This window comes from Ascidia mentula, chromosome 3, assembly GCF_947561715.1.
Source record: "Ascidia mentula chromosome 3, kaAscMent1.1, whole genome shotgun sequence".
Lineage (NCBI taxonomy): Eukaryota > Metazoa > Chordata > Ascidiacea > Phlebobranchia > Ascidiidae > Ascidia > Ascidia mentula.
Genome location: NC_138568.1, coordinates 18,874,652 through 18,887,048, shown reverse-complemented (window position 1 = coordinate 18,887,048; position 12,397 = coordinate 18,874,652). Strand labels below are relative to the sequence as shown.

General features: G+C 39.1%; 2 protein-coding genes across 2 annotated transcripts; both read right to left on the bottom strand.

The window, feature by feature from the left end:
* Positions 1-3,065: 3,065 nt before the first annotated feature.
* Positions 3,066-5,517, bottom strand: LOC145894688 (T-box transcription factor T homolog 2-like). Its single transcript, XM_082983325.1, has 9 exons — positions 5,419-5,517; positions 5,158-5,330; positions 4,915-5,083; positions 4,594-4,737; positions 4,405-4,466; positions 4,067-4,134; positions 3,763-3,990; positions 3,312-3,687; positions 3,066-3,252 (listed from the first exon to the last, which is right to left on the bottom strand). The coding sequence occupies exons 1-9, from the start codon at positions 5,515-5,517 to the stop codon at positions 3,066-3,068; spliced, it is 1,506 nt and encodes a 501-aa protein (XP_082839451.1).
* A 3,983-nt stretch (positions 5,518-9,500) lies between these two features.
* LOC145895870 (uncharacterized) lies at positions 9,501-12,170 on the bottom strand. The gene is made up of 8 exons (XM_082984651.1): positions 12,032-12,170; positions 11,561-11,676; positions 11,260-11,316; positions 10,996-11,082; positions 10,563-10,718; positions 10,148-10,313; positions 10,027-10,092; positions 9,501-9,601 (listed from the first exon to the last, which is right to left on the bottom strand). The coding sequence occupies exons 1-8, from the start codon at positions 12,168-12,170 to the stop codon at positions 9,501-9,503; spliced, it is 888 nt and encodes a 295-aa protein (XP_082840777.1).
* Positions 12,171-12,397: the final 227 nt, after the last annotated feature.

The window sequence follows — 12,397 nt, the reverse complement described above, 5'->3', positions numbered from 1 at the left end:
AAGCTGTCCTATAACTGACAAACTGCGGGTGGTTTCCCTCTCCAGATACTGTTATTACAGCTTGCCTGACAATATATATGGAGGTGTAACGCCCACTTGGACAATGGTGCGTCTACCTGCCCGGCATGCGAGAGGCGACACCATTAAGTACGGCTACTTTGCCGCAGGCTAAATATTTTGCCGCGCAATAATTTAGCCGCCTTGATTAGAATTCATCAGCCGTTGGGGTGCAAAGTCACGTGCGTCGTGACGCGGTTTTGGAAAGCAATTATCGCCTTAATAAGCTCATACAACTCTTCGTTTACAAATTCATTCCATTATATATGTTATAATTTTTACATCGGTTAATTTAAAAAAAAAATTTTTGAAATTTTCTTAGTTTCAGTTTACTTTGCATAGTCTTCGATTTAAAATTTTTGTGTTCAACTACTTTATCACGATTTATCTGTGTCATCAGCATTAGTTTCATTGACCTTTTTTTCTGCTCAAAGCACAACAATCAATGCTTCCAAGGCTTTCGTCACCTCGCAACACCTGGACAGTCCGTCCCCAACGCCTATTTTTGGAGTCGAATCGTTGAAGAAGAGTTTTTTTCCATTTCCTGGCTAACTTCCCAAAATTGCGAAAACAAATAAAAACATAAGATGCAATTTGTCCAAGCTTTTTTTGTTAGAATCGCTGCAGTTTTCCGCAAACAAAATTGCAAAATGTGCGCGTGTTGGGTAACATATTTACTCCCAAAAGAAACCGGCCTTTATTCATTCAATATTTGTGATACAAAATACTTTCAACACAAATTAGCATATTTTATAGATACTGGAAAGTGTGGAAAATGTAGGTCGAAAAATATAGTTTTGGGCTTTTTTTCTCATGATTTTTAACTAGAGAGTAAATTTGTACGCCCGCACAGTAGCATACACACACGGTTTTTTCAGTAGCATACAACGATAAATCGCCCACGGGAATATACGTTGAAGGCAATAGCGATCGTATCATGCAACCAATACAGCAAAAATGTTCGCCAAAAAAGACATAAAACATGCCCAGATTTGGCAAAGTGTGCTAAAAGGTACCTTCGTGGCGTTTTGGTGGTTCTGCGTGGGTGTTTCGGGTATTTAAGTGCCTTAAAATGTTTTTATGTGGACATAGTCCTTAATCTTTCAACTCCAAGTTTCACAACCTAACTTCTAATAAATTCAGCCACGTTTTTATTGTCAGTTATCAAAGTTTAACAGAAATTAATGGTATTTTATACTAAGAGAGTAGATGCACGAATTAACTGTTTTCGGGTAACTTTATGATAAAAGAAATCGTAAAAGGAATTCCATTTAAAAAAAAATCTGGTCTGGTAAGAACAGGCCTAATGAGTTCCCAAATTTGGCAAAGTTTAATAAAATTTTTCTTTTTTTAAAATTTTTCTTTTTCTTGCGTTTTGCTAGAGATTTGTGTGGGTGTTGAAGTGCCCTAACACGTTTATTACGATGGGAAACCCGAGTCCACATTTTCTGGTTTGATATCTTTCGAGTTTTGCTACTTAAAATCGCATCGATACAAACAACTTTTTTTTTTGCACAGAAGCACAAGAAGATAATCTAAACTTCCGTGTTCAACATTTGTATTTATGTTTGTGTGACCGAAATAATTCTGGTTTACGGTTGATCGCTGCAACATATTTTTTTCCTGGTTGCCTATTTTACTAAACCATCTCCAACAAATCTTGAAAAAAGTGCAAGTGAGCAGCACGTTTGATTTCTATCCAACAAACTAAACATTGGTGTCGATATCTCAGAGCTCCAAGAAAGCGACCACACGAGACGTGATTTCAGATAAGGAAACTCACAATTCCAGCCCGGCAAAAAGCTGAGGTTGAGAATGCTGACAACAACAGCTTTGACGTTGAATCAACTTTCCGCTTTGTTTGCTTTGATGCATAATTATGTGGTTTGTGGAATGTGCATAAGATATACATTGCGTCAGCGCTGCCCAACTGGTTTGGAGCCACTGCAGTACTGATTAGATACATTAGACGCCTATCCTGCAAAAATAGATTTAATCATGAGTGTACAAGCGAAACACAGTGGTCCGCACGTGTCGTGTATCAAATCCAGCATGAAACTTTTTTGGAAAATTAATTAAGTTTTTTAACACTTGGTTTTCTGCACTTTGATCGGCCAGCAGAAGTTTGTCGAAAAGGGTGGCACTTTATGTTGGAAAGAATAATCCCTTATGCTATGGAGCAACCGTATTTGTTAAACCACCACAATACCACAAGATCGTTTGTTTATCTGTTGAACAGAAGATGATTTGCCTTTTCAAAAAAAAATAGCCAGGTCAAGGCGCGATTGAACTGCGATAAGACGAGCGATTGTACTCATATCACTGCACGATAACTGGAACGTTTATTGCGATTCGTTGCAGTAAAACAAATAATGCACAAAAATGAAGCAATAAATTTGCCTACGTGCGTTCGGTTTGGTGAGCTGTTTAAAAGTGAAAGTTTTATTTTTTGGCCTTATTTGCCATGGCTGCTGGCAGAGAACGTTGACAAAACTTAATCCTGAATTCACTGTGCTCCAAAAAGCTGTATGCTGAGCGACAGTTTCTTTAAAGATAATTTTAATGTTTGAAATGTCACCCGCTCGCATCGGAATGATTAATTTTGCCAAACAGCAAACAGACCGGCAATTCGGGCGCGATCAAATTTGAGGGCATTAAATTTCTTTAAATGTCATTCAAGACAAGTGTCAAAATTGCGTCCAGCAGACGTTGTTATGATTCGCCTGGAAGCTATGCTTGGTAAAATCTTTACTGACCTATGGTCGAAAGGTTTCTTCAGGGCGTGGATGATTAAATTTGGCTTTATCAGCAACTTTGCACCTATCATAATGACCTTGCAAATCTTGCACGTGCGCCTGAAAGGTCACGTGTTTTGCAGATGAATAAGCAAGCTGGTCACGTGTTTACGACTTGCCTCGAGACAAAATAAACCAGCAATTATTGGAGACTGAGAAAACACAACGGAAATTGGCGCTTTTAATATTTATTTAAGAACATAATATATGACGTCACAATGCAGGTGGGGTCAGCGGGGACCAATGAGGGCTTCCTTCGTGATGAAGTGGCGAACTTTGACTAATTTCGATAACTGGAGGTGATGGGGTGTCGTAAAGTGATGACATCATCACATGACTGCCGTTCGGTGACGTCACTGTGATGTTGGTTTCTTGCGGTTGCGTCATTAGCGAAAAAAATCTGAAATCCAATTCAAGTGGTCAATAAATTGCAATAAATATGCGTAACGTCGCACTCACTGTTGGTTGGACTGCTCCACACCGTTCGTTACGTCATCCAAATTTGTCGCCACATATTCTGAAGAGTAAGGTACGTCGTATGACGTCATACCAGCGTATTGGCCGGTAGTGTCATAAACTGATGATATTGGATAATTGGCCGACATATTCGGGTACTCGGTTTCAGGTAATCCGTACGGGTTTGGCTCGAATTTGTGGGCAAAGCTTTCAAGCGATGTTGGAACGTCAAACTGAAACTGCTCGGTGCTCAGTACGCTCTCTAGCGGTTGAGATACCGGCCAAGATTCGGCCGCTGGAGGAAACACGCATTCTGCAGGGCTGCTTGTTGATGGAGGAGTTGGATTCATATCCTGGTATGACGGAGTGGTGTAGGTGCCTAACCATAACAAAGGCAGACAATTATTACGCGAACCCCGACGTCATAAACATTCCGTATGACGTCACAAGGTACCTGTTGGTGAGGATCTTGGCACAGGGGTGTAGGCGTAGGGTGAATGGCGATGCGACCTGTAGCTGGTGGCGCGATCCTTGCAGGGGTGGTTGTAGGTGTTTGCAAACATCCCGGGGTGCTCCATCGGCTGCTGCAGGGGTACCGGTGGGTAGAGGTGAGCGGGAAATCCCCTAGAGGGGGGAAACTGGTGGGGCATGGTATCGTTGTTGGGTAATCCCCAGGAGTGAACTGTGAGCAAAACGAGACAGAGTTGATTCGAAATCCCATTTTGCGAAATAAAATTGGTTTATGAGGTAATACTTACTTTGAGGGGGGTTGGGAGAGATTTGGGTCTTTGTTACGTCACCGTACAGCGGTTCCATTTCGTTGCGGCTGAAGAAAAGAAGTTTGATATAAGCGTATGACATTTCAATCAAATTGGGAGACGCACTCCCTCACTCGTCGGGTGACCTCAAGTGAAAGTTCAGCCGTCCAAACTTTATCTCAAATTGTGTGATACTGTGACACATTATTATTTCGTCACAATTACATTTTATTATGTTTTTTTTTGCACCACTGTCAATACACTTATTCCGTCTTGTTTGCGAGAGACTTAAGCAAAGCTACCACCAGATTCTGTTTACAGGCATCTTAAAATCTTACCTTTCTTTGGCATCGAGAAATGCTTTTGCAAACGGGTTGTACTTAATCTTCAATGAAGTAACCTAGATAACGAAACAAAATCAACCAATGTTCGAAAACCTGTGCCTAGATTACAATCAACTTGAAATAACATATATAATAAGATGTCTGTGATCACAAGGTCAAAGTATTAGTAAATATGTGTTGTACCTCTTCGTTCTGGTAAGCGGTGACGGCAATAAACTGTGTTTCCGGGAAGGAATGACTGGCAACCACCTTCTGTGCGTCCGGACCACCAACTTTTACCACGTGGATTCGTGGTTCGTATTTGTGGAGGGAATTCAACATGATTTGCTGCGGAAGATAGAATAAACATGATAACTTCAAATTATGCTAAAGTGTACCAAAAACGCTATATTTTTTCGCTTTTTCAATTAGTTGGACGACTCTTTTAACGTTTTGAAATCTGCGTACGATTATTTAATAAACAATTTTATCTGCATAAGATTCAAACATAGAGTGAGAGCTAACCTGCGCATTTCCGGTTGTCTTATTGGTCAATTTCACGCGATTGAAACCGATCGGTTGCTTCATCCAATGAGAGCCAAAGTTGGGCGAATCGGGGTGAATATAAGCGCACGAAGACACGTGAGGTTCGGGTTTTCCCCCGGGGATCCACTCGCCATTCACATATTTCCATCTGAGCGTGTAAAAATATTGATGTCACAAACTGTTCCTGCGCAGCATAAGTGACGCAATGAGTGATGACATCACCTGTTGCTGTCGACGGCAATGAAATCGAGCATGACGGAATACATGGCGTTGGGATCGAGTCCCGCGATTGAAGTTTTTAGAACTGGAAACATTCTTCGACCATTTTTCGTCACGATCATTTCGTTGACGAAACTATGGAACTTTGACCACAGCTGGTGTTCGAGAAGAGTCATCTGCACGTACGTTATGACGTCATAATTAGAACACAATGTATGCAAGTTGGCAAAGGCAGATTTTTACAATATTAGTATCAGAACTTACTTTCACTCCGCTGCTTGAAGTTGCGTCGTCATTTGTTGATGACGTCATGATTGATGATGTAAGGATGTCGTTAGGGGTTTTGGAGTGAACGGCACTCATTTTGTTAACTGACAATATTTTAAATAGGTAATCGTCTGAAACGAAGAATAACAGTTATATAATTACCTCAGTCTTTTTCACATTTAAATCAAAGCATATCGAAGTTTTGTTGTTGCTTAAATATTTTAATGGAATGCTTTGGATATTGTCAAAACGAATTTGAAACTTGTGACGTAAGATTTATGTGATGTTGGCTTTGTTTAGTTAATGGCCACATCTTAGATTGCTCGTAAGATAACACGATATCGGCATTCGAAATTTAATATTTGTTAAATCTCGGTGAACTATATTATTGATGCTGATTCCTACATGTGACTTAAGGTCCTGGAAGAGTTCAGTCGTAACGAAATATTGCAATGAATTCACAAATTACCAACTTTGTTAATGCATTTTTATGACCCTTCGTTCTATTTTATTTCTGTCGGCACTCGCTCATGTTTTGTCAATTTATTTACAATGATGAGAATGCAAATGAAAATATATGGAAGTAATTTGGCTCGAATCGTGACTAAATGGCCTTATTCAAAATATAAAATATGATCTGGATTAAAAGTACTTCAAGTTCGCATTCAAATCGTAGTTGATATGATGCGACAATATTGCACTGTGCTGCCAAAACTCATAACCTTTCCACTATAGCAATAACCTGTTATCGAATATTTTGCATTTCCTCGCTAAACCTTCACTGTGGTGTGACAAGATACTCGTCTAATAATCAGCATCACGACAAAATCTTGCCTGGTCGCCTGCAACTCACTCACACCAGTCTTCGAAAACCCGAAGCGAGTTATGGTTTCAAGTGGCACCCTGGTGCAAAGTTTATACTCACCGCAACGCTAACTGTGACGTCACATTGCCTCTTTTTTGTCGTCACAAACTTAAAGGTTTGCCTACGTGGCCTTAGCGTAGCAGCGGGGGATCGAACCAGGTCATGTCGGAGACGCTTAAAAATGTTTGTATTCGTACAGGGGAGTCCCCTGATGTTGACAATCCCATCACGGCCGATATTTGTTTTTCCGATTGTGCTTCCTTCCATACTATTGTGACGCGCCGGCACGCGTTCCCTTTCCATTGTTTCGTCATAGAGGGTTTGTTTTCAAGTTGGAGTTGCAAGTTGTGCGTTGTTTGTTTGCTGTGGAGGTAGGAAATACGTTTCCGTTTGTGACGTTCACTGTAATATTCACTTGTTTATTTCCATAACTTTTAAAAATTAAAAAAAACGAGCTCCTCGGCCAAACAGCTTCGCGGTTGTATGAAGTTTTCCTTATCACCTTTTTACACTGTTCTTATCATCTTGCAGGTGTTATTTTTTTATTTAACCCTTGGTTTAATTTTTATCCAAAATAGGTTGAACAATGAAAAACAATTGTGAAAAATTCACTCCTGGACTTATTTATTTTTATGGAACAATTATTTCCAAAGTTTAAATCCATGTATTTTCAAAAATGTGGTCAAAACCAAATGTTGGAAATCGCTGTGATCAAATACGGCTAAACTGGTGGAGTGATTCCCGGTATCGTTTAATTTGATTTTACTGATAATCGTTTAATTTGTAAAAACCAGCTCCGTACATTTGCTTGAGCTTTGATGTCCTACGAACGTTGCAATGTCTGTTTATTTGATACGAGGGTGTGAACTCGGGAACCGGGTTAAAACCGATTGAATTGTTACTTGCAAAAAGCCGAGACGCAAGGGAGCAAAGAGCGCCGTTAGCGCAATTCGAATTCAGAACATGAAAATACAAAGTTTCAAACAAACGAAGGTTTTTTAACTTGTGTTTAAGTCTTATTACACGAGGATGCATTTAATTTGAACTACTTTAAAGATCAAGGGATTGCTGGCTACCTTTGTTAGTTCCACGCTAAACCATTTTGGAAGAAGACATTTTAATTACTTGTTATATTTTTATAGTTTTGTGTTTAAAGGGCCTTAGATATGTGGAAGGTCGATGTTTTGTGAATGATCTTGTTCTAAAAATTTGAGCTGTTTTTGTTTTTTATATGGATAGAATTCGCGAGGTTCATGCGTGACGCACAACATTGCAATATTTACACTTATATATTGTGTATATTCGTGTGGTTTGTAATATCATATACAGGCAAGCGGATAAATTGAACATAGTTAACGTTAAATATAAGACAAGTTAAATATAACCGCATAAAATAAGGTAAATAATAAAGGCTACAATAAACAAAATTGTCCAACATGATCGATTCGGATCCATGGTAATTTGACGAACACTTGCGCAATCTCAAACCGACCAACGGAACCGAATCCCACACCATCACCTTGAGCGCGAAAACCGAAACAAACATTTTGTTTACTACCGAAGTCCCGCAAAGTCAGTCTGGTCCAACGCAAAGCTGGATATTTACTTTCGCTTTTCCCGTTTGCATTTGCAGAGCAAACAATCACTCATTGTTCGCTGACAATTCGCGTACTCCCGCGAAAACCGTTGTTACGTCATAATTGAAACTTGGGAAGGTCTAGGATTGAAATTTCCGCCAAATAAAGCTGGATATATTGTGTTGCAATAAATTATCTCACAGTGTGGTTGTTAAAAAGGCCTTGGTTTCCTTCTGGCAAGAACAAGCGATGGAAAATCACATTTCAATGTGTTTATTCCTTTGTAACTTTCTTTAAATCTTTATTTTATAAAATAGGAGAAAGTTGCCACAATAAAGCGAGATTAAAATCAGCGTCTTATTCGCGTATAGAACATTACATTTTAAAGCAAAACATATTTCTCTGCAAGTACGAAAGTTGGCAGATGTTGACCTGCTGGGAATAAACGTTTCCAGGCTTGTAGTATAAACTATACGGTGGAAATTGCCACGGTGACTGCAACAGAATGGGAAATTATTCCAAGAACCGTTTAATCGATGCAAGTTTAAACTGCAATGTGAGTTTGGTGTATTTTTATGTTCCCTGCAATCACTCGAAACGCTTTTAAAAAAGAATTCCCAAACCAACTCGTACCTTCATACATTATTACGTCACAACAAACAACAACTTTGTTGGAAATTCTCTTTGAACACACCCCCAACAATCTGTGCGTCGCGATGGAACGTCTGGTTTGATCTATCAAATGGTGATTACAAACGTTTCGTGACGTAACACATCGAAATATTTTCCTTTTTTGGTCCCTTTGGTGATTTTCTGACCCCCCCCCGTGCTTCATGCCTCTGAAATGTCGTGGTTTTCATAACCTCATGTTTATTTTATGCAAAAGATGCCTAACGACCAATCTCAGGTTGTTTGTGATTTTGTATTATACACAGGGTCACCGTCGACATGGACAAAAAATAAGCACGCTGCATGTTGATGTCGAAATATTGGATTTGTGTCTGAGTCCGACTCCGTGGATATCATTTTTCGGTTCGGTATAGGATGGTTGACCTTTTTATTTTTGAAGGTGATCGGTCAGAAAACATCAATTTGTACAACCTCGTAAAAAGGGGACATGTTTTTACTTTTACTTCAAAGCGAATTTAATAAACTATAAACCTTGATGAAAACCAGTTTATTGATTTTTAAAGGGAAAAGCTTTGACAATTAACACCATGTAATGTATTGCCACAGAAGGTTCGTCACCAGATCAGAAACGAATGTTTATTTATGTGAAAAATCCGATTAATAACGATAGTCTCGATAACAACCATAACATCCGAAGACAGTTTTTTTAAGACCCAAAAACGCACAATAATCTCAACCCCAAGATTTTTCTAACATATAGATATCATACGTTACACACCATACATGTTTAACGTTTGCAGTTAATTAAGGGAGAATAAAACCCACAATGTTTTAATTAGAAAGAAAACACACAATTATAACAAGATAAGAACATCAGGAACGTTTAGAATGTTCAAGTACTTGGAAACGTAGTTAAACTGAATAAACTGTTACTTTCCGTGAAGTCGAAACGCAAGAAGTGACCACAAGGAACGCTGCAATGCCCCAAAGAAAAGACAGCATTAAAATCAGATATTAGCAGGAGTAGTGAGATAGTTATCAGGAGCCTGTTTGCTTGTAGGGGGCTCAGTTGATTCCAGATTGTCGATCGTTGTCCCATCGCTAAAGTCTGCCGACATAAAATTAATAAAACAGAAGTTGGTCTACCGGCAAAAATATAAATTCAATAAAAAGTTGGTTGCAAAATATCTGGGGTTAATAACTTTGAATCAACAGCATCCTAGCTTTGGCTTTCCTTTTCAAAGTTATTAACTCCAGATATTTTGCACCCAAGTATATTGGTCGCCGCTATGGAGTCTCTTTTCTGCGTATTCTACGCAGTCTTGAACAGCTGCACTAGCAATATGATCAACAGCATCCTAGCTTTGGCTTTCCTTTTCAAAGTAAACAAAAAGTGTTTCTCACTTTTGTAAATTTACTACGCGTAAATGCATAGGCGCATAAGCCTAACTACAGTATCTTAATCATACCAAAGGATAGTTACAGAAAAACACAATTTTATGCTTTATTTAATTTGAAGAGTTTTAGGTTTACCGGCAGTCTTCCGTCCATCTGTTTCTTCGTCATAATCTTCGTCGATCGTGGGGTGGGATTTCAGCCCTTCAAAATATCAAACATTTCAACCGATTACGACCAAGTTTTACCGAACACCCACCGGTATGTTTCTCCACACCCTTCATGACGTCACGAAACACTGACGTGTATTTGCTTGCGTCATTGGATGGCGCGTAAAACAAGAAAGCCGGTTGACCACTTGGAACGCTTAATTTTGCGTTGGAATTGTTGTCGCACGATGTCGCTGCTGGGTCATATTGTGTTCCCTGTTTGTTTTAAATCGCGTTATTCACAAGTGGGGGCGATTGGCAACATCGGTCAAGCGCACGAACCATATGCCAAGTGGAAAACCGCCTGGGTTCGAATCCCAGTGTGGCGCAAATAATGTAGTCGTTTGATGAAAGCATAATATTGTTTAACTGACATCATACATTAATTATTTCAGGCCTTGTTTGCAAAACAGGTTGTTCAGTTAACGAAAATGACAATGAGAAAACAAAATATCGGGTTTTTACCCTGTCGGTGAACCACCGGTCGTCGTGTGACGCCAGAGAGAGGTAGCACAGCAAAGCAGAAGACGACGCCACTACCAGTTGCACGAGAGTAAGCGTGCAAATTACGCAAGAGATGACCACGCCACTTGCGTTGAGGCTTTCGTGGTAATAAGTGAGCTGTACGACAAATTTGAGTTCGTTTTGGCGGAAAACCTGACCGTGAGTTGGTTTTCACATCTATAAACCCAGACGCCTTTTACTGGATATTACGGTGATTGTCAACAGGTTTTGTACATTGCATGATCCAATGTTTCAATCAGCCCGATGCTGATCATTTTGTAGTAGGCAGAACAGGCTTAAGGCACATTGCATTATGTAATTTAGTTGTAACAGACACATTTTGGTGTTAGGGTTTAAAGACTTAAGATGATGGGTTAAAATTAAGATTGTGGACCTCCTGTGCGATTGCCATCGTCATCACGGAGAGCAACGTCACCGAGAGAACAGTTGTAATGATTGAAACACCAAACGCTATGGCGGTCTGAAACGACAGATAAAAACATTAAACCATAATTACCGCCATAAACAAACAAAATCACCACTTTGGACTTTAGTTATTTGTATGCGCAGGCAAGTGTGTAAAACACGTAAGTACAATTTATCGAAAAACCCAACAATAAAACCATACAAGTGTGCGAATGTAAGGAAACACACTTACTGAAAATCTGGTCTTCTTTTTGTAACATGAGACGTTGGTGCAACCGCCCACGATAAACTGCAACAATGATAATGCTGCGGTCAGTACTTTAAACTTGGCGTGTATTAATTTGCCGCTTTAAAATCCTTGTCACACAAAGTATATTTAATTAATTGTTATGCTGGACAAGTTAACAACTTTTTACTTAAATTAAAGGACTTATACATAAAAATAAATGATCATTATTAGTGGCATGTTTACTGAAATACAATGGAATATAACAGTGGTCTTCACTGCCATCCAGTGTTAAAACATTTCTTACCAAAGTCGATATCCAAAGGGGAAAACCCGGACTACCCAGAAAGGAGGGAGCTGGGGCCGTGAATTCCATGTTTTGGCAGAACAAGGCAAGGGTGTTAAGAACTATCACCACACAAGCTGTAAATAAAGAATCTGTCTGAACTTTTACTGTTTGGAAAAGCTGTTTTTTTAAAAAAACGACTTAATTTAATCCTTTTTGACGAACTTTAACATATTCAAGATCTTTGTGTAAAAATAAAATGTATGTTGCTGAACACAAGCGTGTTTAAAACGTTTGCTTAATATGGCCACCACTTTAGCATTCGCCTTTTCTTAATCAAGGTTTTTCATTCCTAAGTATTTTGCACCTATAGGAAAATGTATGTTTGTCAAGAAACTTCATGATAGAAGTTGCATATGAAAAAGTCACCTGAAATTACGCATACATAGGCTTATGACTTTACTGATTATTGTCAACGGGTCTTTCTCTTACCTATCATTATCTCTGCAACACCCAGTGGTAAAATATGCTTTGGTTTTCGAAAAGGAACAGTGTCCCCTGGTCGAAGGAACTTGAGGTACCAAATTTTGCATGACGTGCAGTAAACGTCACAACATTCTGCCAATTCCATCACTTGACGTCAGTACACAAATAAATCTGATTTAAAAACCTTTCAGGCAAACCATGCAAGATTCTTTACACGACAAATTTCTGAAAATGTTAGTCAGATTTCACTGTGGAATATCAACCAACTGCTTTCTGACGTTTGTAAATGCTGTGATGTCTGACATACATACATTATTATGTTTTAAACTGCGATAGCGTTGAAACGAATTGTGCGCTCATAGTTCTCTGTTG